We start from the raw sequence: 27,100 nt of genomic DNA, 5'->3' as shown, positions 1-27,100 counted from the left end.
CACACACACACACACACACACACACATTTTGAGAAGCTTATTATCATTTGGCACAAGGCCTTACCGTGCAGGGTTGTTTTAGTGAAGGTTAACTATACTGCTCACCTTGACTGTTTTTTTTGTCTCATTCTGACAACTCCTTCACTGCTTCCTCCTTCTTTTCCTCTGTCACACCACACTTTCCTTGCCATCTGTCCATCTCTCCTTCCCTCTCTGCAGTGCACTTTAGTCTCTCATCATGTCCCATCCCCCTCTCATCACCCTTTCACCCAGATGTGAATGCATTTATAATGTGGAGCACGTGCACTTCATGTTGATCTCTCCCATTCCCTCCCCTCTGTCTCCCTCCCCCTCTCAATGGCTACTGTGACAGACCCCTGTGTGTGTGTGTGTCTGTGTGTATGTATGTGTGTGTGTGTCTGTGTCTGTGTCTGTGTGTGTGTGTGTGTGTCAGTGCCTGCCAGACGTGAGCATACGGGGTGCCATCGTGCCAACATATGCCAGGGGGATTTAGCATGCCAGTCTTGGCGCGTACACGTATGTGTGTGTGCGTGTGTGTGCGTGTGTTGCCAAGTCCGAGGATGCTGCTGTTTGCAGAGATAAGGGACCGTTTCCCTGGTTTCTTCTCTCCTCCTGTCACCCTCTGTCTTTCTGCTTCCATTGTGGATTGCACCCTTTCACTCTTTAACTAGCTGCAAACACCATTTTCTACTTTCTTCTTTCCATAATGGAGAATTTAAGGGAGGGAGGGGGTGGGTGGGGGGGTTGGTGGCACAACATCCTGCAAAAACCTTAAACTATTCTCAGTTTGTCATTTACATGCATGAAGAGTTCTGTTCTCGACCAGATAACTGTTTTTTGTTAAGCTCTGGTCATTTAATCAGGATGTATGAGTAGGTGGTCTTCGGCCTGGTTCAGACTACACGACGTCTTTGTCTTAAACCATCGTCACCGTGTCAGATTTAACGATCTCACTGCCACAAACTCTGCCGCGTCCTGGCCGGATGACTGGCCACACTACACGTATGACCTTGATCGATCATGACACGTCTTATCTCATGATCACGCACGAGTTCAGATGTCATGGGGAGGCGGGTGAAGCAGCTGTCAATCACACTGCCTGAAAGCATTGTGTGTGATGCTGGTGGTCTTGTGTCCTAAAAAAGAAGAAGAGAAAACAGCTGTGGATGCGCTATTACATTAAAAGCAAATTCAGGAGATGGTGTAAACTTCGGCTCATTCGATCATTATTTATACCGAGTTGATGAAGCGCTTTTTTTTTTTTTTTTGACTCTTCTTCCCTTGAGGAAACGTCACATAGGCAAGGGTACTGTTGCCACAGCTCAACTAGCTTTTCCTCTCTTTCGCTGTCCCACATAACAGCAGCAACCTCGCTACCTGACTGCGCTCTGGAGAGAGCGCCTGATTGGTAAATGCACAGGAAAATGTTGTGGGAGATGTCACAGTATACAAGTCGAGACAAAAAATTGCGTTGAGGTGTCAAGGGGTGACCCAGATGCCACACGACAGGTCATTCAGCATGTCACACTACACGAGTACAGACAACCAATTGTCATTAACAATCTGCCACGATGGCAGTAATTTGTCAGCCGCGACAAAATCGGGCTAAAATCATGTAGTCTGACCCAGGCCTTAAGGAGCACTGCACTGATGTAGCATTGCACTCCTATTACATTGTTGACTTATGATGGACAGTTTGTTTGTTTTAAAGGATCACAATCAATCGAAAAATCACCCTTTTTTCCACGCAATCCTCTTCTCAAAAAATGTTTACATTACCCACAAGCAACATGACTGCTGACAATTTGGTTGGAGGTTTAAGTTATGCTGGCGGTGGCTCAAGCTGAGATGAAGGCTACAGAGGTCTACTTGAGGCAGTTTATCAGACTTGACACAGCTCCCTCTGGAGCTTCTAAAGGCTTTACACGACGTCTCTCATCTTTGCAGTAATACTCCCCCTGCACCTGGAAAACACACTTTGATGTGTAAAATTTGAGGGGTCTCCCTTTAAAAGGTTTCTCTTTTTACCGGTCTAGTTTAGTACAGTGTCATTATTTAATGGCTTATTAAGTGGCATTTATAAAATAGCTGAATAAGGGTTGAAAGTGTTGACAAACTCTTGGTGAAAAAAAGTGATAGTAGAAATGTTGGACAGTAAGGAAATCATATTAGGGTGGCATCGTCATAGTTTAAGTCAAATATGTGGTCCCACAAACACTAGTGGAACCACACTAACTTGATCAATGAAGTGCACAGGCAACAAAGCAAATGTTTATAGCCACTGTGTTTATCACTCTGAGCTTGTGGATAAAACATTCATGATTCTTAGCATTTATGACTGTGACCTAAATATATTGTTATTTACTGAAATGATTTTATGCAGTTTTGCATCCACTTTTAAGCTTTTGCTCTGCTCCACGTACTATAAACAAATGTCTCACTTATTTCCGGTTTGACATTTCATGGTAACTAAACAGATGCCAACATGCAGTACTTCCTGTTTAGATCATTATTTTTTTCATGTGGTTTCAGTAACTTGCAGCTCAGACAAAAAGGGAAGGGCAAATATTAAACTTTTTCAAAACAAGGAGATGCTTTGAGGATATCGAAGGTGTAGCTGCACAGGTTAACTAAGGTTAACTTAACAACAGGACCATAAGTAGAATACAACACACAGCTTCAAATGCTGCTTGTACGTTAATACTCCATAAATATTTTGTGTATTTGTTTTTAATCTCCTGTTGGCGGCCGACAGCTTTTTCAATTCGATTACAGTGCAAATAGCTCATAATCTGATCTCCTCTTTTCTCTGTTCTGAATTGAAATACAAGACTGATGCCTAACTGGTGCAAATTGAACACACACAAACAATTTAGTTTGATTATCAGTGATTTGATATGTTTATCTCTGCCACAGTGAGCTGGATATCTGGATTCCCCAGCCGTTCCATGCCGAGGTCCCAGCTGACTGGTGGGACAGCGAGGCCGACAAAGCCCTGCTCATCGGTGTCTTCAAACACGGTGAGAAAAACACAGCAGCATCCATACGTACTCCCTGTAAAGATCCATATCTTCCAACATGCCAGCCAAAACACAGTGAATACAAAATGAACAAAACACACACACACACACACATAAACACACAGCGAAAGTGTCAGCACCTTCAGACATACTCACAGACACTCCAGTGCCTTCCAACCCAGTAAGCATCATGCAAGCAGTCACATACACATCACATTCAAACTGGGTGAGGGTGCACACACACAAACACATCCCACCCACTTCTGCTGCCACCGGTTGATTGGTGTTGCCATGGCAATAGCGGTACGCAGCTGGCAGGCTCAGTGTGCTAGCGGGAGTGTGATTGATGGCTGGTTTCACTACTATCCTAGTGTGTGTGCGTCTGCTTTGCTGTGTGTTACAGGTGTTAATTTTGTAAACAGAGCTAATCTCAGTAAAATCAGTGCAGTTTAAATAACAAAATCTTCTCTGTGTGTTAGCTGTTAACCTGGTTATTTGGATCATTGTTTGGAATAGTTGTGTTAATCTCTAAGTGAGCCACCTTTGAGTGCTGACTGGGTGACTGTATATGACTCCCATTGACAGGCCTGTGTGTGTGTGTGTGCGCGTGTGCGTGTGTGTGTGTGTGTGTGTGTGTGTGTGTGTGTGTGTGTGTGCGTGCGCGCGCACGTGCATATGCATGCTGCGGATGGAGACCCTCATTCACAGCAATTTGGCATAATTGTCATAATTTTTCCATCATTGCCACCCTCTATGATTCAATTAGGACAGACACACTCTCACACACACACACACACACACACACACACACACACACACACACACAGGAATACAAAAGGGCTCACCCATAGTTAATCATAATCCTCATTCACCAGGGAGGCCCTTGGGGGGGACTAACACACACAGTGAGCTTTGTATGTAGACACACACACACACACACACACACACACACACACACACACACACACACACAGGCACAGAAAACAATGTGTGACACACACACCGAAAAGTGATGGCCTATAAAGGCCCTGATGATTAACGTTTGGCTGCAGGCGCAGACCTGTGTGTGATGCGGCGTGTTGTCTGTGTGTGTGACAGAGAGACAGTTAGGAACAATGCATCATATCTTTGCTAATTGAAATGTGATGGAGAGAAATAAGGAAGGAGGGATGAGTAAAAGGTTGAAGAAGAGGTGACGTGGTTCTGTTGCCGTATCCTGCTCTTCCCCTTCCTCCTGTCTTCTTTACTTTCATGTCTTCCTTCTCTCCTCCACTCCTCTGCTGCTTGCCTCTCCTTTTTTCCCCTCATTCCACCCGCTCCTCTGCGTTTTCCTCTCATTCCATGCATTTTTCCTCCCCCCATCTCTCCTCTCGCCTTCCCGATGTGTCTCAGTAGGATCTGCACATTCTAATCTGTTCTGCCTGAATGCCCCTAACGGACAAACACACACAATTTCTCATACCTACTAGCTCACTTTCACAGACGCCATGACACACACACTTTTTGCTCTTTTTTGCTCTCTCTCTCTCTCTCTCTCTCTCTCTCTCTCTCTCTCTCTCACTCTGTCTGTCTGTCTCTCTGTGTCTGTCTGTCTCTCTCTGTCCGTCTGTCTCTCTCTCTGTCTCTCTATTTCTCTGTCTTTCTCTGTCACTGTCTCTGTCTGTCTGTCTGCCTGTCTGTCTCTCTCTCTCTCTCTCTCTCTCTCTCTTTCTGTCTCTCTCTGTCTCTCTCTTACTCTGTCTGTCTGTCTCTCTGTGTCTGTCTGTCTCTCTGTGTCTGTCTGTCTCTCTCTCTGTCTGTCTGTCTCTCTATTTCTCTGTCTGTCACTGTCTCTGTCTGTCTTGTCTGTCTGTCTGTCTCTCTCTCTCTCTCTTTCTGTCTCTCTCTGACACAAATGAGCACCTGCAGGCTCACTTGGATAAGCACACACATACAGAACGGAGGCGAGTGCGTGCACACACACACACACACACACACACACACACACACACACACACACACACACACGCACGCACGCCCAGGCTGTCTGTCTTGTCAGCAGCTGGCTCCTGGGGTCTGCCCTTCTGCTGCTGTTTTTGTCTACTCCTTCATTTAATATTGGATGTTGTGTGTGTCTGTGCCTGCATGTGTGTACGTGTTAAAATGTGTGTGTGTGTGTGTGTGTTGGACTGTGTGGCATCATGTCTGTCCAGAGTTGAGCTGAAAGCCAAACTTTTTTCACCCTTCCTTTTAGTAGTTTGCCTTTAATGAACGCACACAGTGTTGACCAATAGCTGTTTCTGAAGCTACATTGTCCCATTGCTGATTGGCTACTAATTGAAATCCACTTTATAGCTTGTGCACCTGCAGACGTGGATTCCAAGCTTCTGTGTTTCTCATCTCTTTCTGCCTTCCTCTTCAGGCTATGAGAAGTACAACTCGATGCGAGCTGACCCCGCCCTGTGTTTCTTGGAGAGGGTGGGCATGCCGGACGCCAAGGCTATCGCTGCTGAGCAGAGGGGCTCCGACATGATGGCAGATGGCGCCGAGGGGTAAGAGAGCAGGCTTGACACACCAGAAAGCAGCTTCTCAACTCCCCCTTCTCTTTAGTATTACTGTGCTTGGGTTTTAGTCTTCATCTCTCTGTGATTTGTCACATTTTAATACCTTTTTCAGCACTTACCTTCAAAAGGTGCTCAGAGTGTGTGCAGGTTATTAAGGTCTGAAAATAAAAGATTTTGATTTAATGTAAAAAGACAAATGCCATGAATTGTCCAGTTTCTCCAAGAGATATGAATGGAGGCAGGTGCAGGTCCTCATGTTTGTGTTTCTGATGTACCTTTTTATGTTTGTTTATACTGCTGCCAACTTCAATAGTTTTTATCAGCCTTTCTCTCAATTATGCTTTTTGTAAGTGATTAGATTTCACCAAAAACCAGGAAGGTGAAAATTCCCTGAATCGATGCTGCGTTCTTTTGTTTTGTCTCTTCATTTTTTAGTTGTTCAAATTATTAAAAGGATCATCAATCTGTGCCTTTAACATCTTAAATTCTTTGCCTGTCCCTCCACCCTCTGCAGTGAGGATGAGGATCCAGAGTACAAACCACTGCGGATGCCTTTTAAAGATGACATGGATGACTTCACCAACTCTCCACTGGATGACAAAGATGACACCGTGGAAGGTGAAGCTGAAGGTAAACTTTGAATTCACCCAGACACAGAGGGAGAAGGTGAAAGGTGTTCTAAAAGAAGAATAATTTAAGTCACCTAATAGAACAGTGAGTTTTTGGGAAAATTGAAACTTTTTGGGAGAAGCTTAGAAGGTGTTTGAGGACATAAAACCATGCAGTTATCTTTAAGCCTACAGCTGATTTACATCCTTCAGCACTTTAACACAAAAAGTGTATTGGAAACAACAAAGCTGAGCGAGCTTTGTCTGACTGTGGAAATGTCAGTGATCAGTCATTTCTCACAGTATAACTTACTGGGCTGTCGAAGGGAACTTGTTGCCTCTTAAAGAAATCTGAAAATCTCAGGGTTCAAAAAACAAGGTGCAAACTGCAGAACGACATTTACTGACTGCTGTTCATGTATGCATAGTAAACTAGTTCCTTCAGTAAGGTTAACAACAGGCTGTGCACTCATAACCCTTATGAAAATGCCTGAAAACGCTTGACATTCACTTCAAGACTTTACTCCCAAAATCAAGATCAAGTGGTGAATGACGATGCATTTTTCTCCTCTTTGTCCCTCATTCCCTGTTCTCTCCTCCTCTGTAGCTAAATCAGGTGAAAATGGTCAAAATGTGCCTGCCGTGGGTGGACCTTCAGGCTCCAATGAGCGTCTCTATTGGCCAGCAGCCTCAGCTCTGACTGCCCGTCTGCGGCGCCTCATTACAGCCTACCAACGCTCCAACCGCAGAGAGCAGCTCCGCCAGGAGGCCCTTAACCGGCCTGATGGTCGCAGGCGAAGACGCAGGGAGTTCCTGCCTTCCATCGCCATGGTTACCGATACAGGTGGAGGGGCAACATACATCCAAGATGGAGCAGGGGTGTTCATGGCAGAAGGAAGTCCTTATCTGGCCAAAGGAAGCGCTTACTTTACCAAAGGTGGTCAATTCATGTCGGAGGCATCACCAGTGATGACCTCCAGCGCTCTGATGGCTGATGGAGCCATGTACTACAAAGAGAGAAGACAAAGGTAGTGTTGAATTTAATGTCACATCATCACAAGGTTTATTGAATACTTATGTCTGTTTACATGAGAATATATAATTAAAGAAAAAATATTCCACTATACAAATCAGCTTTCACATATGCTAGAGCTCACGATGACATGTGAGCAGATATCACATGTTACTTTTGGTAGTTGAACTTGCTCTCACACTTTTGTTTTTTCCTTCTGTCAGATGGACTCGTCGTGAGGAGGCTGACTTCTACCGTGTCGTGTCCACTTTTGGTGTTGTCTTTGATACTCAGCGTCAGAAATTTGACTGGACTCAGTTCAGGGCCTTTGCTCGACTGGACAAGAAGACGGATGAGAGCTTGGAGAAATATTACTACTCATTCATTGCCATGTGTAAACGGGTCTGCAGAATGCAGGTCAAGACTGAAACAGGTAAGAGGAAATGTGTATGGATTGAGGTCACTGCAAGGGTCACTTTTCATTGATATGTATTGTGCAGTTGTTCAGTCAGTAAAATGACAACTTTAAGTTGAATAAAAGGAGAAAAATAGTCTGACATGATATTTTGTGATTTGATTATGCCTCTGTCTTTTACCTCTCCAGAACTCCCAGACCCAACCCTGATCATTGACCCCATCACAGAGGAGCGTGCTTCTCGCACACTGTACCGTATCGAGTTGCTCCGCCGCATCCGAGAGCAGGTCCTTCCCCATCCTCTGCTCTCTGAGCGTCTCAAGCTCTGTCAGCCCTCCCCAGACCTCCCGGAGTGGTGGGAGTGCGGCCGCCATGACCGGGACCTCCTCCTGGGGGCCTCTAAGCATGGCGTAAGCCGGACAGATTATCACATCTTAAACGACCCAACCTTGGCCTTTCTTGAGTCCCACCAGCGCTTTACCAGCCAGCGAGGGGCTGGCGTCTACATGGGAGCCCAGGGAGAGATCCCCAAAACTGGGATGGGAGCAGCGGAAAGCACCCCTGCACCCCTCCTCACACCCGCAGAGCTGGCAAGCGCTGCAGCTGCTGCCAAAATTGCTGCTAATGCAGCAAAGGAGGAGGAGGGAGAAGGGAAGGAGGTGAAGGCCGAGGAAGGGAAAGCTGAAGTGGAGGTGAAAATGGAAACAGAGGGAGGAGATACCAACGGCATTCCATGTACCAAGACTGAAACTCCTAATGAACAGAAGGAAAATGAGGGAGAGGTCAGAGAAGGGAAAGATGAAAGCACTGCTTCACCGCAGAAAGACATGAAGAAAGAGGAGGAGGCACCACCAAAAGTAGAAAAAGAAGAGCAAGAAGAGCAAAAGGAGGAGGATCATGGAGAAGGAGAAAAGGCTTCCAAGCCAGCAGATGACCAAGACAAAGACTTGACGGAAGAGAAGAAGAGTTCGACTCCTGAAGACTCTGTCTGGGACCAGAAGGAGATGAAGACTGAGCCCCAAGAACATCCCGACTCCTCCCCTAAAGTCCAACCAGGCCACAAGACTGCCGAGGAGGAAGACGGAGAGGAGAGGGAGAACCCTGAGTCTCCTAAATCTCCAAAGTCAGCCGACACAGAGAAAAGCCCAGAGGAGGAAGACGAAGAGAGGCTGGACGAAGACGACAAATCAGAGAAATCCTCTCAGGCTGAAGGTAACGGTTCCTTCCACTGATATTTGCTCGGGGCTCGTCAGAGTCAGTGATCACAGTGGGGACAGTTTTTAAACTTTGGCTTTGGTTTACCAGAAAGATAATGACATTAAGTTCTAGATAGAGTTTCTGCAACACATGGATGTCTTAAATGTCTCCTTTCACTGTACTCTTCTTTATTATGATGAGTTTTGTTAACGAGTTTATTTGTCCTGGTCGTCCCCTGTCCTCAGCGCTGATGCTGTGCTCTGTCAGAGGCTTGTTTCTGGTGTTTCCCCTCATGACTTGGCAGCGTTTTAATGAGTCCGAGTTTCAGGGGCGAAAGGATAAAATGAGTTTGGATCCCTTGATAATGACTTGGAAACCCTTTTAAATGAAGAGTGGCAACATGACTTTCCCTCTCTCCACACAGTGAGCGCTGCGTCAGAGCAGAAGAACTTTGATGAAGAGAGCATCGCGTCTGTGAGCACATCAGCCCAGAACGAAACCAGAGATGGGTTCTGCCCCGACGACCTGCCCGAAACATCTGCACTGCAGGCCTTACAAGACCGCGCCTATAGCTTCTCATTCTGGCCTAAGGTGAGTGTAAAATGATAAATATCAAAAAATGGGCAGTGGCTAATGAAAGCTGGGTAATAATCATCCAGTTAGCATTCACTGATATCACTCACTTCAGCTTTGTAGTTTGTTGCTCCTGTGAGTGACTCTCCTTGCAGATGTTTCACTTTAAATCAGAGCAATAATGGTTGGAGATTTAATTCAGTGGTTAGTAAACTGGAAATAAGTCAACATTTTTAAACTGTAAACTAAAAATGCCAAAAATGTACTGGTTCCAGCTTCTCTGGTTCCAAATGTCTATATTTGCTGTCCTATAAGTCCTATATGGTAATAAACTGAATAATTTTTAGTTGTGCAGTGTAGCTGGACTAAACAAAGCTCTAATGTAAGCCTGTGAGTTTGAAATAAGCACTTTCTTGAATTCTCTCCACCCCTCAGGACCGAGTGATGATCAACAGGATGGATAACATCTGCGAGGCCGTCCTGAAGGGCAAGTGGCCTGTCAACAGACGCCACATGTTTGACTTCCCCAGCAACCTGTTGCCAGGGCATGGCTCCACGGTAACCGCAGCGGCCGTAGCCACGGTGACCGAGAGCCCGCTGCAGAGGCGGAGCCTGGCTGAGCTCACGATGGCTGGCATACATACACCTTACAGTGGGAGTGAAGATAAAACACTATCCCCACAGGTTCATGTGAGTGTTTGTGCACAGAAAGCTAAATGAGTGTTTTGATATGATCAAATGTATTTATCTTAATCTGTTCAGAGACTTTATTTTACTACAGCAAACATACAGGTATCCAAAAAACAGAAGTAGTTTTACATTTTGTACTTTAAGCATTAATAGTTACACAGCCTGCTTCTTGAAACCCGACAAGCCTGTTGCATTCTGTCTTCGTAAATGCAGAAGAAATAGAGATTGTTCGGTGGTCACAGGCGTAACAAATGACCTGATGTTACAGGAGGACGCTCTGAGCCTGACGGTGCCTCGACAGAGGAGGCGGAGGAGGCGGAAGATTGAGATTGAGGCGGAGAGGGCAGCCAAGAGGCGGAACCTGATGGAGATGGTGGCTCAGCTGAGAGAGAGCCATGCTGCAGCTGAGTCCCAGAGCCAGGCTATAGACCTCACCAAGGTATTCACACAAGCTCACATGAACACGTTAGTGTGCTTCTCAGTAATGTGGAGGGGATCGTGTGTTCAGTGGTGTGTGTGTGTGTGTGTGTGTGTGTGTGTGTGTGTGTGTGTGTGTGTGTGTGTGTGTGTGTGTGTGTGTGTGTGTGTTTGTCTGTCTGTCTGCAGCTAATCTCACATACTACTGGACCCATCAGCCTAATATTTTTGTCATACTTATATGAATATATATCTGTATGCCTCTTGTGGTTGCGGTGATCCACTGTTTTTTTTTTTTTTTTTTTTTTTTTGTTTTTTTTGGTTAACAATTTCTTTGCTCTGTTATACGCCGCTTTAGATTGCTGTGTTTACGATACACATAACGACATAGCAAAAGGCATTTCCAGCAGTCTACAAACAAGGCTTACCTCGTCTGTTGCAGGCCATTGTTTGGCATTTTTCATGGCTTCAAAATTGACATCTACAGAAAAGTTTTGTCTCATCTTGAACGAGAGCATCTGCAGATTGATTCCATTAAAATTAGGCACACAGTACAAGATGAAGAAATCCTGTTTTTTGTTATCTTCGTGCCATCTTGACAGTTACAAAACAACTGACAGAGATTCAACCATTCTTTGTTTGGGAGGGCAAAGGAATGGGATTTGTTTTGTGTGGTGTCTTACAACAGAATATTCTAGATTCATGTTCTAAATTGAGATGTATGGACTCGTCATCCAGATTCTTTCAGTTCAGTTCAGTGAACCATGATGCCTGGTTACAATACCATTACACAATTCTCTGCATGTTAAAAACTGTGACTGTACTATAGAAATCCACTGTTTGCTTCTGGCAGTTGTGGTGACATTGTAGTAGGAGCGCCACCATCCTTTACCTCAGATATTTCACCTTTATATGTTTTAGTCAGACACATGGTGCGCTCTTCTTGGTAGAAGCTGTATTTCCAAACTATCAAACATTAATTGATGCTATTTTTTACACTCAGAGTTGAGTTTATTAGCTAAAGCTGATCTGGTTTGTTTTTCAGGGTATGCCTCATCACCACAAGGCTTCTCCCTCATTGGCTGGCTTCCCCAGTGCCCTGGTGACAAGCCCCTCCCTGAAAGCACAGATGGAGTTGCTGCAGCAAGCCCCACCCTCCGGACACCGAGCCAACGGTTCCTTGGAGGCTGACCTGCCCATCATGAGGAGGAGGCGGGGCCGCAGGAAAAATGTGGAGGGCCTGGAGCTGCTGTTCATGGGCAACAAGAGAGCAGGAGGGGTATGGAGTGTTTGTGTGCTTTACTGGGCAGTGAAGTTGTCAGTGTTGCACCAACACTAGAGAAAATACAAGTATCCTCATTAAATGTGTTTTTCCTTCTCCCCCATTTTGTGTCCTCTTGAACATTCAGGATGATGCTGAGGAGACAAAGGCTTCAGGTGTGGAGGGTGGTCAGGGTGCTGCCAGTGCACACAGACCCCTCACTGAGCAGAGCCCCAGTGCCAGGTCTCTCGCTTCTGGCAGTCTGGAGCAGGAAGAAGCAGCAGTTTCCAGCAAAGAGCTGGGAGAGTGGCTGAGGCAACACCCAACATACACTATGGATATGGCTGGATTCACACCAGTACGTCATCCTCGGTTTTCCTTCATTCGTTTATCATAATATGATTTTTCCTCTTCTGTCGTCCTTTGTTTGTGGGGACTGTTTCTTACTGAAGTTTTTCTCCAGTTTATTCTTGGTTTCTCCTTGTTCAGCAGTCTTTTCTCTGAGCCGCTTGTTATTCACACCTACCTTTCTGTTTTTGTCGTCCTCCTACAGAAGAGCGAGGAGCTTCTGCTGTCTCAGTTTTCTAAGCCCAAGCAGAAGCGCCATCGCTGTCGAAACCCCAACAAGATCGACATCAACACCCTGACTGGAGAAGAGAGAGTGCCTGTGGTCAACAGACGCAATGGACGCAAGGTAAACTGTCATACATCAGAGTGCAAAGTGAAGCACATAGTGTCTGAGGAGTGGCCTGTCAAGGTTTCTGAAGCTGTCTCTCTACATGAATCCGTTTCATCTTCCTGTTCCTCAGATGGGTGGTGCCATGGCTCCACCAATGAAAGAGCTTCCCAGATGGTTACTGGAGAATCCAGAGTTTTCTATTGCCCCTGATTGGACAGAAATTGTCAAACAGTCGGTGAGTGGCCAAAACCAAATTTGTAACGACTGTCTTTTTAGTTTCACTGCTCCTGTACAAAATGTTTGCTGACAAATGAAAATATTTGCCTTGTATTGTTTCCTTGCAGCCCCTCTGGGCCCAACTTCCTCAAATTGCCAGCTTGGTGTTCCCTTGTGAGTTGAACTTGTTTTCTAACCTAAGATCCTCCTCCACACAGGGTTTCCTCCCAGAAGCCATGTTTGACCGCCTTCTGACCGGTCCTGTCGTCAGGGAGGAGGGCGTCCGTCGGCGGGGGCGAAGGCCCAAATCTGAGATCGCCAAGGCGGCCGCCGCCGCCCAGGCAGCAGCCGCAGCCCAGGCTGCACAGGCATCACTGGCCACTGCTGCTTCATCTACAGGTATGAACCACTGCCAAAGCAACCAGTTACCACACATGAAGAAGGTCAGGGAAAAGTAGGTGCTGTCTGGCATTGTTACTTTATTTTCACCTCATAACTTTATTAACCCCTCTGTATGTGCATAGGAGCAGCATTTAAGTTCATAGCAGATAGCGAGTATGTTTGCACTGAATGTAGCTTCATTTTAACCCTGTGTGTATGTATGTGTGTGTGTATGTGTGTGTGCGTGTGCAGGAGGCATCAACCCTCTGCTGTTGAACAGTCTGTTTGGAGGGATGGACCTGTCGTCCCTCCAGAGCCTCCAGTCTCTCCAGTTGGCTGCTGGTCTGATGGCCTTCCCTCCACCCACCGACCCAAAGCAGGCTGCTGCCAGTGCCGCCGCCGCCGCCTCCATGCTGCCCCTCATGCTGCCCGGCATGGGAGGCCTGCCCAATATGGCCACCGCCCTGCCCAACATGTTCAGCCTAGGCGGGCTGTTTGGCAGTAACCTGGCGACGGCCGCCGCCGCAGCATCCAACTCAACTGTCACTGCCGCATCAGGGAACACCAACGGAACGATGGAGGGAGAGAGTGACGAGGCGGTGACGACCAAGAGGAAGAGAGAGGGAGAGGACAAAGAAGATGGAGAAGATTGCGATGAGGTGGGAGACGAGGAGGAGGAGGAGGAGGCGGCTGAGGGAAATGAGGGAAACGCGAAGAAGGCAAAGAAGAAGAAGAAGATGGAGAAAGAGGGTGAGGGAGGGGCAGAGAAATCAGTTAACAATGTCACTGCATCTGCTCAGATCCCAGCTGCTGATTCGTCAGCTGAGGCATCCATCAACGGTGATGCAGCAGCACTGTTGGCTGCAGCTGGCATGTCTGCCAATTCTCTGGCATTCAACCCCTTCCTCCTCTCCACCATGGCCCCTGGCCTTCTCTACCCCTCCATGTTCCTACCTCCAGGCCTCGGGGGGCTCAGCCTGCCCGGCTTCCCCTCCGCCTCCACCCTGGCCGAGCTGCAGAGTGCCATGGCCGGAGCGCTGGGAGGCAACGTTGTGACTACAAACCCCCCGAGAGACAAGGAGGAGAAGAAGGGGGGGGTGAAAGCTACAGGGGAGGAGGAGGAGGACGAGGAGGAGGGAGGAGAGAGTGACTTGGCTGAGGAAAAGGAGGGGTGCATGGAGGAGGAGGCGAGAGGTGAGGATTCAGCCCTGGAGGATGGAGGGATGGGAGGAGAGCAGGAGGCAGCAGCGTCTCCAGAGAAGGACAAGAGTGACTGAGATAAAACACAAAACTGACTGGCCTTTCCTCAGCTCTGACCTCCCCTCTTCCTCCCCTCTTCCTCCCCCTCACCACGTTTACACGCCTCCACCAGAAATATCCAAACTATTATGAATCCTGTTTTTTTTTTTCCTTTCCATTGTTGTTGATGATTTCTCTCTCACTCTTTGTTTATTTTTTTTTTGGCCAGGTTTATTTACTATGCGTCAGAGAGGACGGGGTGTGTGTTCAGTGAAATCTCTCTGATAGATAGTGTAGTCAGGGAAAATCCTCACAGCCAGTCGCTCAGCTCAGCTCAGCTCAGCTCCTCTTCAAAGACTGTTTGTTTCTCTCTGGTTGGCCTGTGTGCGCTGTGAACGGTGCGCACACACTTCTCTCCCACAATCCCTCAAATAGGACTTCACGAGGTTCCACTAGTACTATTATTATTATTATTATTATTATTATTATTATTATTATTATTACTGCTGCTTTCAGCTCTCAGATCTTTATTTTTGCTTCCTCCTTCGTCTGGACTGTTTCATAGTTGTTGGTTATTGGCAGCACCTCGTCAAAAAGAGGAGAAATGCCCACTAGCTGGCGCTTTTTCTACCATCAGTTCTCAAAATAAACAGCATTACAGCTAACCTGGCTGTCTGTCTGACAAAGCTGCTGCAGAAGGAATTGTGGGTATTAGGTTGATTGAGCTGTTCTGTTCCAGAGCAGATTTTTAGTTCTCACATATCAGACCAGGTCGACTGAGGAGGAGAATGAGACCAGACTGGCCTGAAACTCAGTCTCACACACTGACTACCACAACACACAAATATCCCAGCACATACTTGATCATTAGCTGCACACACATGCACACTCAGACATTCAGTTTCTGAAGTCCACCACTACACACACACTAACCCCTCAACCCTCTCTGTTATGTGACTGTTTCTGGGAGGACTTGTTTTCCTTTGAGTGTGTGTGTGTGTGTGTGCGTGCTTGTGCGTGTGCGTGCACACTGAACCAATACTGTTAAACCCAGTCCCACACTGTTTGAATACCAGTCTTGAATCTTTCCACTGCCACATCTGAATCCTGTCTCTCTCTCTCTCTTCTGGAGGCAGCTGGTTTTGGCTCAGGAGTGGCAGGCGGGCTGGGTCTGCCACCAGTCAGGCTTACTGATTGGTCCGCTTCACGCCGCTAAAACCAGCCGTCCCCGTTAGGAGGTTTCTGTGAATGGGTTTGGAGCGGTGGTCCACACAGGGATGTGTTTTTTCAGGTTTATTCTTTAAAGGGGGCACATTTGTTTTTGTTTTTTTTCCCGGTCGCTGCAACATTAAAACCCTTTTTTAATTGTTATTGTTTTCCTTCATATCCCGGTAGTTTCAGACCAAGTGCTGCTCCCCAGTGACCTTCTCTTTAAAGACTGTTTCTCTAGTCACACACACTGACACCAGGCCTGGCCAGAACAGGACTGATACACATTTTCAACAGAGTTGGAAATTCACAAGTTTCTATATGATGCTCAACTCTGGTCGCCGAGTAAGGTTTTGAATACTTGAAAAGTACGAGTGGTGCTTGATTTGTTTCCATTTCTGAGGCCAGTTCAGGTGTCTGAGAATAATCAAGCGCCGCAAGTGGTTCAAATATTTGAAAGTACATTCAAACACACACTGTGGCCAGGTCTTATTAGCATTTGCTATCACAGCCAGCCAAGCAGATGCAAAGAGAGAGAAGTGGGATGGAGGGGGAGAGATCAGCTCTGGCTCCCTGGAAGACACCCTCCCCATCAAAGACCCTCGTTCTGCTCTCTAACGCTGAGACAGCAATAACCAAGGCAGCTTTTGAATGTTCCAACATCGCTCTCCCAACACACACACACACACACACACACATACACACACATACACACTATATGAATAACCACAAGTGTCGTATGAATAGAAAAACAAAACTAAAACTGTAAATGATGACAAATAAGTACTGCAATCAATTTTGTCTCACTCTGTTCCTGTTGATGCACTGGTGTTAAAGAGTTAAAATAATCAGGTACCTTTATTACTTAGCTACTTTTCTTGAAAAAAAATGGACTTTTTGTTACTTTTAGCCAGCAAGCTGAAGAGCATTACCTCAAAATTCTTATCTAGCCTTGAAGTTTACAGACATACCATGTAAATGTTTTTTTTTTCCTCTTTTTTTTTTCTTTTTTTTTGGTGTTTGTCGTTTTGTTTTTTGGAGACATCATGTATGATGAATTGTAGCTATGATGCTTTTAATAAAAGTGAATCATGATATTCGCCTAGGAAACCAAACCTCAGCTTGCATTTCATTATTTGTTTCATTCCTCTGTACTTGTGCTTTTAGGGACGTTTGGTGTTGCACTTGGTTTCCAGAATGAGATGAGACTCATCTAAAATCGCAGCAGACTGATGTTTGCGTCCCTCGTGCTGCACTCTCACTGGTGTTGTCATCCTGATCCACTGAGTTTTGTGTGTGCAGCTACGGTCCCACTGAACATGCAGGGTCTTTTATTCCAGACAGACAGTTGGGGAATATGATCAGTTCCATCCTCCCACTTAACCTCACTAATTACTTAAGATTCTCTTTAGTCAGCTGGATTGAAAAGCAGACCGTTAACTCAAACCCACTCCAGAGCATCTGAGCAGACTCAGCTGCTGAAGACTGAAGTGGTTAAAACTGGAGCAAGCTACCAAGAGGACCTCAAGTTTAACAAAGTTATGTTTATATTCAGGGTTTCTTACCAAAATGCCATGTGTGAGTCACTGAGGCCTAACAGATTATGTTTTAGAGTAGAAGATATTCATGTCCTGCTTCAGAAAACATTTGCAAAGCCCCCAACTATCAAGCAGCATAACAGCATGAGACCATCTGCTGCACTGTATCACTTTGACCTTGTGCTTGTGTTTGAGATGAAAACACAGAATGGGGTCCCACTCCTAAAAACACTGCTCCATAGGGCTACTGGTAGTTAAAAACTCCACTAGATACCTCTAACGATTATTTTTTCATGCCATGAAAAAACGTTAGGTCACACGAGGGCTTTAGCTCAGTTGTGTTATTACTGTGTTTACATACGATAACAGTCAGCCCTTTCTCATTTTGCTTCCCTACCAGAGGTTTTCAAACTGAGGTGCGCCTCCATACTCTCTCCACGAATATTATCTTTGATGTCCATAAATCTACTCATAATGCAAACACACTCCTTATAACTCCAGAACTTGCCTGAGAATCGTGGGTTTTTAGGGTTTCTTTAGCATCAGTGTTCCAGTGATGGGTACAGTGCAAACAGGAAATGCTAATAGCTAATTCAGTATACTTCTAACAGTGCCAGTTTGCTCAAATGTAAGCAAGTATAAGGTAAAAGGAAGTGAGCTCAAGCTGTCGTCCACAGCTAACTCAGGGGCTGGGTTTGCACAATTTCATTTGCTCAATTTTATTATGATTAATATTTAAAATATATAATACAATATAGTTTTGTGCTCTCTCAGCTGCCCGGTCAGACACAGGCTCATGGCTCTGAGCACCTTCAACATGGACTTAAAATAGTTGAACAAGGCAACACTAGACAGAGTAGAATAGCACAACTTTCAGCATATCCGATGTTCACCTGTCAGTCACCCTGGGACAAATGATGGTCGCAGTCACATGATCCCTTCAACCAACCACAGCACAGGCAATGAAACAGCCATCAGCAATATTAACACTTGCATTCACAGCACAGTCTGTCAGGACAGGCATCCACAGCTAGCATCCAATCAAAAGGTCACGTCAAGGCAATGTGTACCAGCCAATGGCAGCACAGTAGCACTAGTCAATCACAGCACAGCAGGGCAGGACAAGGGAAAACAACAGTATCTCTGGGCTACTGTAGAAAGATGGAGGTGCAACATGCTTCCTCCACAGATACAAAGAACTCATCCTCAGCTAACAAAAACACAGTTCTTACTTACCTCAGGTGATACACAGTGACGAAAACATAATCCTGAATATTAGATTCCATTTCTGCCAAAAGATGCCGCTAAACCCTACACACAGGTCCTTTAAGGTCTGAGAACGCTGACATCGCCCAAGATGATTCACACATACACTGACCCAGTACTCTTACACTGATTAAGACAAAGAGTTCCTAACTATGACTGTATAACTAGATTCATGAGTCATACTCATATTTAAACATGGTGTTGTTACCCATGGGTTCAGCTCAACGTGCATAGAAAAATGTTGCATGAATGTAAATGTTAGCCGCCCTTAGAGACCTCAATGGTCATAATTTCTAACTGGACCAGGGCAGTGAGAACTGTCCAACCTGAATTAACCAAACTATTTTATTAGATATGGATGCTGTGGTCATAGAACAGCGCATGTCCCATTTAACAAGGAAAAGGAGCTGAAGTAAGATTTTAGGCCAACCGGAGGTGAACTAACAAAACTGGATATTGCCGGGCTTTGTGTGTGTGCGTGTGTGTGTGTGTGTGTGTGTGTGTGTGTGTGTGTGTGTGTGTGTGTGTGTGTGTGTGTGTGTGTGTGTGTGTGTGTGTGCGCGCACCACTCCAGCCCGCCGTCAGAAATGGCCTCTCTCCCATTGGAGCTGCTGACAAAACACAAACTGACAGCTAGACCCTGTGTGTGTGTGTGTGTGTGTGTGTGTGTGTGTGTGTGTGTGTGTGTGTGTGTGTGTGTGTGTGTGTGTGTGTGTGAGGGAGACTGGAATGGACAATATGTGAGAGATGTTGGCTGTTCTTTTCTTATATCTCAACAGCTTAAAACTGAACTCCTGTACATCACATTCCCAGACATGCTGGGATGTCTGTACATGTAGATATAAGTATGTTTCTGTTGTGTGTAAGTGCTCACAAGCAATTATCAAACAGTCTCTGTAAGCTGCTAGTTCTCTTCATGTGAAGCCTACAGTCTGCTGAACTGTGTTTCTAGAATGAAAAACAGTCTGTCCTGATGGGTGATGTGAAAAAGTAAGGCGCAGATTCGTTGCATACAGACTGCTGCATTTCCTCACTTCCTTTAAAACAGTGTCAAAACAACAATCCAAAAATAGAGGAACTAAAAGGCAGAGTCAACACAAACCCATCCACCCTGCTGTTTGACAACAGGAACACTGCTTTGGTGCTGAAAGCAAAGGAGCCAATCAGATGTCAGCCTCCTCTGTTGTCTCTGTCATTGGATCGTTCGAGCCATGTGGTCACCCTTTCTCTTTATCCCCACCTGACAGGTAGTGGTGCTTTGAGCTAAATGCTAACGTCAGCATGCTTGTCCTGATGGTGGGGCTAGAGGAAAAGTCAGGATTCATCCACCAAATTTTGTACCAATCAATCCAGTAGTTGAGATATTGTCCTGACCAAAATGGCGGACCGACCAGCAGACCAGCGCTGCCGTCCCTGGAGCCTCACTGCAAGCATCGCTAACAAGACGAGGTCAGGCTGTATTTGTTCTGATCCACAAATTGGAGACTTGGTTTACTTGGTTTGCCAACAATCCATCAACCTGCAACGTGCTCTGAATATTATTCTGAATCAATGATATTTAAACAACAAGGCCAAACAAATGAGAACATGTCTGAAAGGCCGGAGCTTACAACACTGAACCCATATCAAAACACAATTTCTTTGTCTTCCATCTGTCAGTTTCACTTCTGCTGGTAAAACAGGACAAACAATTGATTTCTAAAATTGTTTCTGAAATGAAACTTTGCACCAATGAAATGAGTTTGAATGGAACGTTGAGCAAAAGCGAAGCTGCTTTGAGGCCGTACTGTGGTGTCCAGACTGGAGGAAGTGAACCCTTTTGCAGTCACTCAGATTCCTCGCTACACATCGTCTTTGGCAAAATAAAAAATGTAGTTGAAAAGGCTAAAAGGCGCTCAGTCATCATTGATCTTGGGTTTAGAATTGTGTTTTCAGTTTTGTCAGTTATCTCAGTAGTTGGTGATGTAGGTAGCTTACAGCTAGTTTCTGGTACTCATGATGCCTTCAAGTGAGGTCGTGTTTTATCATGCTAATGAGGTCTGACACGCAGTGCTGTTTTGTAAATGTTGGAGCTCATGGACAGAACTGTGCCATTCACCCTTTTTTTCTCTCCCTTACAAAATGACCGCTGCTCAAAACAAAATGTACCAGGCGACATTCACTTGGTCAGTCACCCAACGACGCTGCACGTTCCCAGCTGAAAACATGATCTGATGAGCGTTACTTGGCAGCAGCCTGCTATTAAAGCAACATTATCTTTGATGTGTAACCAATTCACTGTAAACTACAGTGAAGAGGCCAGTCAGCTGAACGATGGTGCAGTGTTTCCACTCATCATGTCTCAGTGTTAATGTTCTAATGATCACACTTACACAGCACCTCTAAACAGCGAGTGGCAGCACGTTGAATGGAAGTCAGTAGAATGTCCTCACATGATTGGTAATACAAACACCAGTGTGTGTGTGTGTGTGTGTGTGTGTGTGTGTGCAAGGGTGTGTTTACTCTAGCAGACAGTACAGAGAGGTGGAGTGTGTGTGTGTGTGTGTGTGTGTGTGTGTGTGTGTGTGTGTGTGTGTGTGTGTGTGTGTGTGTGTGACAGACGTCTGGCCTAATCGCCTTGCTGGAGGAAGTGGGACGTGAAATCCACCAGCCGCCCCATACACGCACACACACACACACACACACACACACACACACACACACACTGAACCTCCAACCCAGCATGCAGTCTTGTCTTCTACCCTCATTTCTCCTTCCAAGAATTCAGAAAAAAACGGTCTTATTTACTCGATGTCTGGTCATGTATTGAAGGTCTTTGGAAAAACAGAGAAATTTGCCTCCAAGATCCAGACCAGTGATACAAGTTACACACTGTACACATATAATACATACATAATATACATTACATGAATTTTAAATGCCATTTTATATGAGATATTTGAGGGTCAGATTAAATATCACATGTCAGTGTGTACTAAACACAGTCTTCGGAGCTGCTGGAACTGGTCTATCAATTACCTTAATATGCAGAGCAACTGGGCAGTTGGTCCATGTTGAACAGGGATATACTGGGACAAAGCGTGCCTTTGTTTCTAAAGGCTCTTCAGTCAGAGGCAGCTCTGCTGGCATCAGATCTCTGTCTGTATCGTTATCACTGCTCACTGTCTTGCCAGGCTCTGCTCTGCCAGCTAACTTGTAATGAATTTACCCAGATTAGTGACTATCCAGCCGTATTGTCCAACATACTGTACATCATGCTGATGATAATCCAGACCTTCAAATCCAGATTCCAAATCAGAAAAATCCACATTAAAGGGGCAGTCCACCACTTTTCAGGTATGCAAACAGGTTAGGGGTAAAAGGGTGATCCCATTAAAAACAAACAAACAAACAAACAAGTTCAAGTCTTTTGTGTTTTGGGAGCTGGTAATCAATGAAAGAGGGAGCACACCTCTTTCCTCTACTTATTGCATTATAATGAAAATAACACAAGAAGCAACACAAAACATCACATTGCCATATCCAGCACAATGTGTACTATTGTAGCATTTCCACTTGACCCACCCTGACACAGAGTTTAGGGTTTCAAATCAATGATGTTTTAAAGACAGAAGACTCAGGTTACTGTGGGCCAGTCCACTCACACACCACACAAGACTGCTCAGAATCAAATCAAAATGAGAAATGTAATACAGTCGGCGAGTGATGCTGACGACATACAACCAGAGAAAGTGACAAATATTTACTGATGTAGCTAGTCTTGATGTTAAACTGACCCTGGACAGAATGTGGAATATGTGTGACTTGTAATCACATGATCTCAGCTCCAATACAGCTGCCCAGCCAATCGTTTGCCACAGAACACATCATGGTGGGTTTTGCCATTTTCACCTTCTCAACTGCATCTTTAGAGAATCACTCCGCTAGCTAGTGTCCAATAAACTTCTGGCTGCTACAGCGTACCTGTACTCAGAATAAGCAGTTTTATTACCTCCACAACGACATTACGGCATGAGCATCACACAAAGTGCTGTCAACCAACCTGCTCACTCACCTACAGTTGGTCACAGTTTAGCTGCTTGTTCTAGCTCTCTGATTGGCTACACGGTATGTCCGTCTACCTGTATTACCAATACTTTGACACCTAGGCAGCTTGACATGATATTGTTGGCATTGAATACTGAAAATGTGGAAGGACATCAGGCCATATTTCAAGATAAACCCACATATTTGATAACCTATAAGTTACCAGGTAACTAAGGTCTAGCACTAGGACCCAGGCGGGGGCAGAGTCTATAAAAACATGGCGTGAAACTCACCTGGGCCTTTCTTCCTGCAATAAGACACACCTGACAGAGCAGCTGAGCCCATGCTGTGCTCGGTCTTTGTTAGATTCTTCGTGTTTGGAGGGACTGGAGCCATCACTTCGGCACATTAACCAAGAAACAGGATTTTCTGTTAGTTTTTACCTTCGCCCTCTGTGAGGAGGTAAATCTGAGTCTTATACAGCACTTCTGATTTGAATTGGTTTGTTTGTCATGGTGGGATTTTCATAGTTTGCCTGCATTTTGTGACAATCTCCTCGTTTTATGCACAACTTTTGCACTCACCTCCCTGATAGTATATCCCAACCATACACTGGCTGTTTACATTGTTTGCTAATTATTGTTGATTTATGTCTGCATATGTATTTACTGTATGATTTACTCATCCCTCCCTCATTAGTCTGCATGTAGCCCTCTTATTGAAACTCACTTGCTGTCACTCATGTCTTTCATGCACTGTGAATAAAATCTGTATCTTTGGGATTGCAGTCTCTGGCATATTGCTCACTCAACAGCTTGATTGTAGAGACACGGGAATCCAGAAAGCATGGCATAGGTGCCCGTATGTGTACTGTGAAAAGAGTCAAATATTGAAAAATGTTCTGTTTGTTGAAGTTGTGGGCCTGACTGTAGAGCAAGAATATGGGATGGGTAAACCAGAATACAAATCCATTATTTAATCAGGACCCAGAGCCATTAACAAGAGGGACAACATAAAAGGTGAAAGAACACTTAAAATCTTTGATGTGGATTCTACACAATTAAAATTAACATAAAACACAATAAAGTAAAATATGATGAATTAGATAAGCTTCTTCAACAGCCGTACACTTGAGGCTCTGTTGGCCTCCCTCTTCTCCTCACCCTTTCATCTCCATTACTCTTCCCTCTGTGTGTGTGTGTGTGTGTGTGTGTGTGTGTGTGTGTGTGTGTGTGTGTGTGTGTGCGCGCGCGCACGCTCGTGTCTCCTGTCCAGATGAATCTCTCTCCACTCGGCTGGATGTGTCACTTCCTGCTCTCTGTGGTTGTCATGGAGAGGCCAGGGCTCCAGCGATAAAGAGCCATCTGCCGTCGGCATGACCACCTACAGCCTGGCCGCCGTCACGGCAACTGTGATTGATAGCCCCCAGAGAGTGACAGAGAGAGAGAGAGAAAGAGAGAGAGAGAGAGAGAGAGTATCCTATAAAGAGAGCAGAGAGCGATGAAGAAGGCATGGAAGAGGAGGAGAGAGGAGGAAGACAGAGGGGGTTTGAAGGAGGAGGAGAGGAGAATAAAGGAGGAGGAGAATAAAGGAGGAGAGGAGGAGAGAGACAGAGACAGAGACAGAGACAGGTCCAGATGTCCTCCTGTTTGTTCTGGGGTTTAAGTCTCTCTCTCTCTGTTTCCAAGGGAAACAAATGGTAGAAACATGACATTGAGCGCCAGTGCATCAATTGCCTGCACACACACACACACACACACACACACACACACACACACACACACACACACACACACAGAACATAATGGTCATTCATTGAACCTCACTTCCTCCCCCGGCTGAGGGGCGGATCTGTGTTTCTTCCATAATGACAGTTTAAAAAGGACAAATAAACTCTTTCTTCTGGATTTGAGACATTTCCAGATTTGCTGCTGCCGGAGTTCAGATCTGACAGACTTTTGGGAAAAACATTGAAGGATGTGTTTTGTGTCACATAATGCATCAAAGTGACAGCTGGCTGATGAGAGGGGGGAGGCTAATCCAAAGCAACAGTTATGTAGCTTCAGCTGGCCACCACTGCAGGTGGATAGAAGTAACGGGTCGGGCATCAGGCAACTCGCAAAGAGCTGGTTAAAAACAGGTTAAAAAACGCAGAAATTAAAATGAAAAAGGTACAGGCATGGCAACAAATGTCTTTATTTTCCTCGGAGAAATCAGAAATGAAAATGATTGTACAGGACCTTTAACGCTGAAATCAGCTAAGATTACCAAGCCTCTTCAGCTGCCAGGGTGTTTTTTAAGCCTACAACACAACCTTTGACCCTAAAAGCACATCCAGCCAAATAGTTGGATGTCACTGACCTGACAGTGATGTAGGCTAACGGTTAGCTAGTTCATGAACATGGATGACATAAAGGCAAAAATAGCCAGTGGTGAAAACCAAATTGTGGACAATACATTGTCGAAGGCCGAGTCAGATGTTTGAGAGAAATTTGGTGTGATCGGGGATTGTGAGAATAATGTTGTCAGCGGCTTTGCTGCTTGTGAAAAGTGGCAAAAAGTAGCTGTTTTTGATAGCTGCAAGCTCGGCACATCATCGCTGAGGAAGCACATGGACACCTGCAGGAGCACAGGTGCTGCACCAATTCACACATATTTCAAAGAACACAGCTGTCGAACAGGAAGACAGGGAGGCCATAACCCAGCTAGTGGTGGAATGTGGGTGCTGGGAGATCAGATCGTTTGAAACTGTGTGGTGATGGAAGCTCTTTATATCTACAGAGGGGACGCATCCTCTTCCACGTAGTCCACCATGTTGCACCGCCATGTTTCTACAGTAGCCCAGCACGGACAAACCAAACAATGGTTCTATGGTTCATTACAAACAGTGTTTTTAACCAAGTTTCACAAGTTTGGCAGCAACCAGAGGTCTCCTAAACACTGCCACTGAATCCTACACACTGGTCCTTTAAGGATGCTATCAAGGCCTTGGAGGCATCCAGAATGCCAACTAGTCACCTGACTGTTGTGTAGTTGGAGTGCCTCAGAAGTCATCTGCAACTGTCTTCCACTTCCACAATGAGTCCACAATGGTCTTGGCATCCCAAACTTTAAAGCTTCAAGGTGCTTGCAGAAGGGTGATGTTCATGTGATCACCATTCCCAGCTCAACACGATGTCTTTTTGGCGCTACATTATGCCTCTGAGATGGTCTGTTTTGCCATTAGTAGTCCAAATAAGTAATTTCTGCAGTCAAATCTCAGATTGTCTATACAGCCTCCTAAGACTTTTTAATGCAACTGATGCTCTTACCTCTATTATTTAATAGTCATTATTAGTTATTATCAAGAAAGTCATGGATAGGCCTCACTATAAAATGTCAAATGTCTGTTTGAAGCTATTCCCCTTAATGTGGTTTTAACCTTTCTCTCCGGTTCTCTTTTCCTTTTGGTTTGCCTCTTAAAATAGCGTCAATCTTGCACTTTGTTTTTACTGTTTTCAGGAACTGAGAGAGAAAACCCCCCTGCAATGTATCCCAGACCTGTGCCCACCACCAGAGAACAGACCATTCACCATCAACAGGTGATGATTTAACCGATGTGAAGGCCTCCAACAAAGATTTTTTTTTTTTTTTTTTTTAACACTTAAAGGGTTTATTTCTACATGCCTCACTGTAAAGCTTTCTTTTATGGTTCAGTTTCAATTTACATTAGAAATGTGAGTGGTTGCTGAAGTTGTTGTATTTAGATGCGCTAACACCATCTCTAAAGAGCAGCCATTGATTCTGTCACATTGTAGTACACTGTGAAAATAATTTAACTTGACACTTGCATCAAGTTAATTTTCATACTGTGATGACATTCGTGTAATGGAGCCAGCAAATGGCAACGTGAAAGAAAATATATTTAAAAAAAATGGAAACACTCCCACCACAGCACTGCATGAATAGAAGGTATGCTGTGCAACATGTGTAATAAATAGGCGACAGTGTAAAGGAGAACACTGAAATCAACACTGCAAATTGAGTGTGTGTGTTAAAGGTCTGTTATGATCAAACTCTACAGGAACATTTGTGGATACTGCTGAAATTTGGGCTTTCAACCTTTGGGATTTTGTATCTTTTTGAGAAAATAGTTTAAATTGAAATACATGTATATTTAGTACCAATGCAATAGTATGATGCTGTTAAAGCACAGTAAAAATCAGGTGGATTTGGATGGATGGCTTGTCTGACACCAGAGACTGGGAGCTGTAATTCAAACAAGCAGCCTATTGTCCTGCTTCGTCCTCCAATTTGATCCAGTTTATGCATTTTCTGTCCTGATTCCCCCTGAACTGAGAAATTCCAGTAACAGACTGGTGAGACGAGCAGCCAAACCAGTGGAAACAGCTGACTGCTTTCCTGGAAACATCCAGCTGCCGTATTACCACAGTTTTAATTATGATGACCTTCAGCTCTCTGAGGTGACGCATGACAATTCCAGTAGTATTACGTCATAATTCATCTCAGATTAAAATGTCACACTATTGCAATGTCTGTCACAACTGAATATGTCATATACTGCACATGTTATTATTTCTATGTGTGTATCCAGAACAGACTGATTTGATTAATTTCTCATTTATTTCTGAGGCCGATCTCATTTCGTCCCATTCAGTTCACCTCCTTATCTAAATCAATACAGATATGAATCAGCCCTGTGTGGTCTGCAGGGGAAAAATCCATTTGTATGGCAGGAGATACGAGATCCTCACTGGGCCTCTGTGTGTGTGTGTGTGTGTGTGTGTGT

General features: G+C 45.0%; 1 protein-coding gene across 1 annotated transcript in view; it reads left to right on the top strand.

Moving 5' to 3' along the window:
- Positions 1-16,596, top strand: part of chd7 (chromodomain helicase DNA binding protein 7) — a 77,311-nt gene extending 60,715 nt beyond the window's left edge. The window contains exons 27-41 of the mRNA XM_076745783.1: positions 2,938-3,041; positions 5,443-5,572; positions 6,099-6,214; positions 6,800-7,220; positions 7,429-7,637; positions 7,809-8,831; positions 9,241-9,407; positions 9,825-10,079; positions 10,348-10,518; positions 11,542-11,775; positions 11,906-12,115; positions 12,311-12,451; positions 12,567-12,671; positions 12,871-13,051; positions 13,286-16,596. Coding sequence (XP_076601898.1) covers positions 2,938-3,041; positions 5,443-5,572; positions 6,099-6,214; positions 6,800-7,220; positions 7,429-7,637; positions 7,809-8,831; positions 9,241-9,407; positions 9,825-10,079; positions 10,348-10,518; positions 11,542-11,775; positions 11,906-12,115; positions 12,311-12,451; positions 12,567-12,671; positions 12,871-13,051; positions 13,286-14,310 — 4,492 coding nt within the window. The 3' untranslated portion in view covers positions 14,311-16,596. The remainder of the gene's footprint in view (positions 1-2,937; positions 3,042-5,442; positions 5,573-6,098; positions 6,215-6,799; positions 7,221-7,428; positions 7,638-7,808; positions 8,832-9,240; positions 9,408-9,824; positions 10,080-10,347; positions 10,519-11,541; positions 11,776-11,905; positions 12,116-12,310; positions 12,452-12,566; positions 12,672-12,870; positions 13,052-13,285) is intronic.
- Positions 16,597-27,100: the final 10,504 nt, after the last annotated feature.

This window comes from Chaetodon auriga, chromosome 12 (genome assembly GCF_051107435.1).
Source record: "Chaetodon auriga isolate fChaAug3 chromosome 12, fChaAug3.hap1, whole genome shotgun sequence".
In the NCBI taxonomy this organism is placed as follows: Eukaryota; Metazoa; Chordata; class Actinopteri; order Chaetodontiformes; family Chaetodontidae; genus Chaetodon; species Chaetodon auriga.
This window is presented reverse-complemented; position numbering and strand designations above follow the sequence as displayed.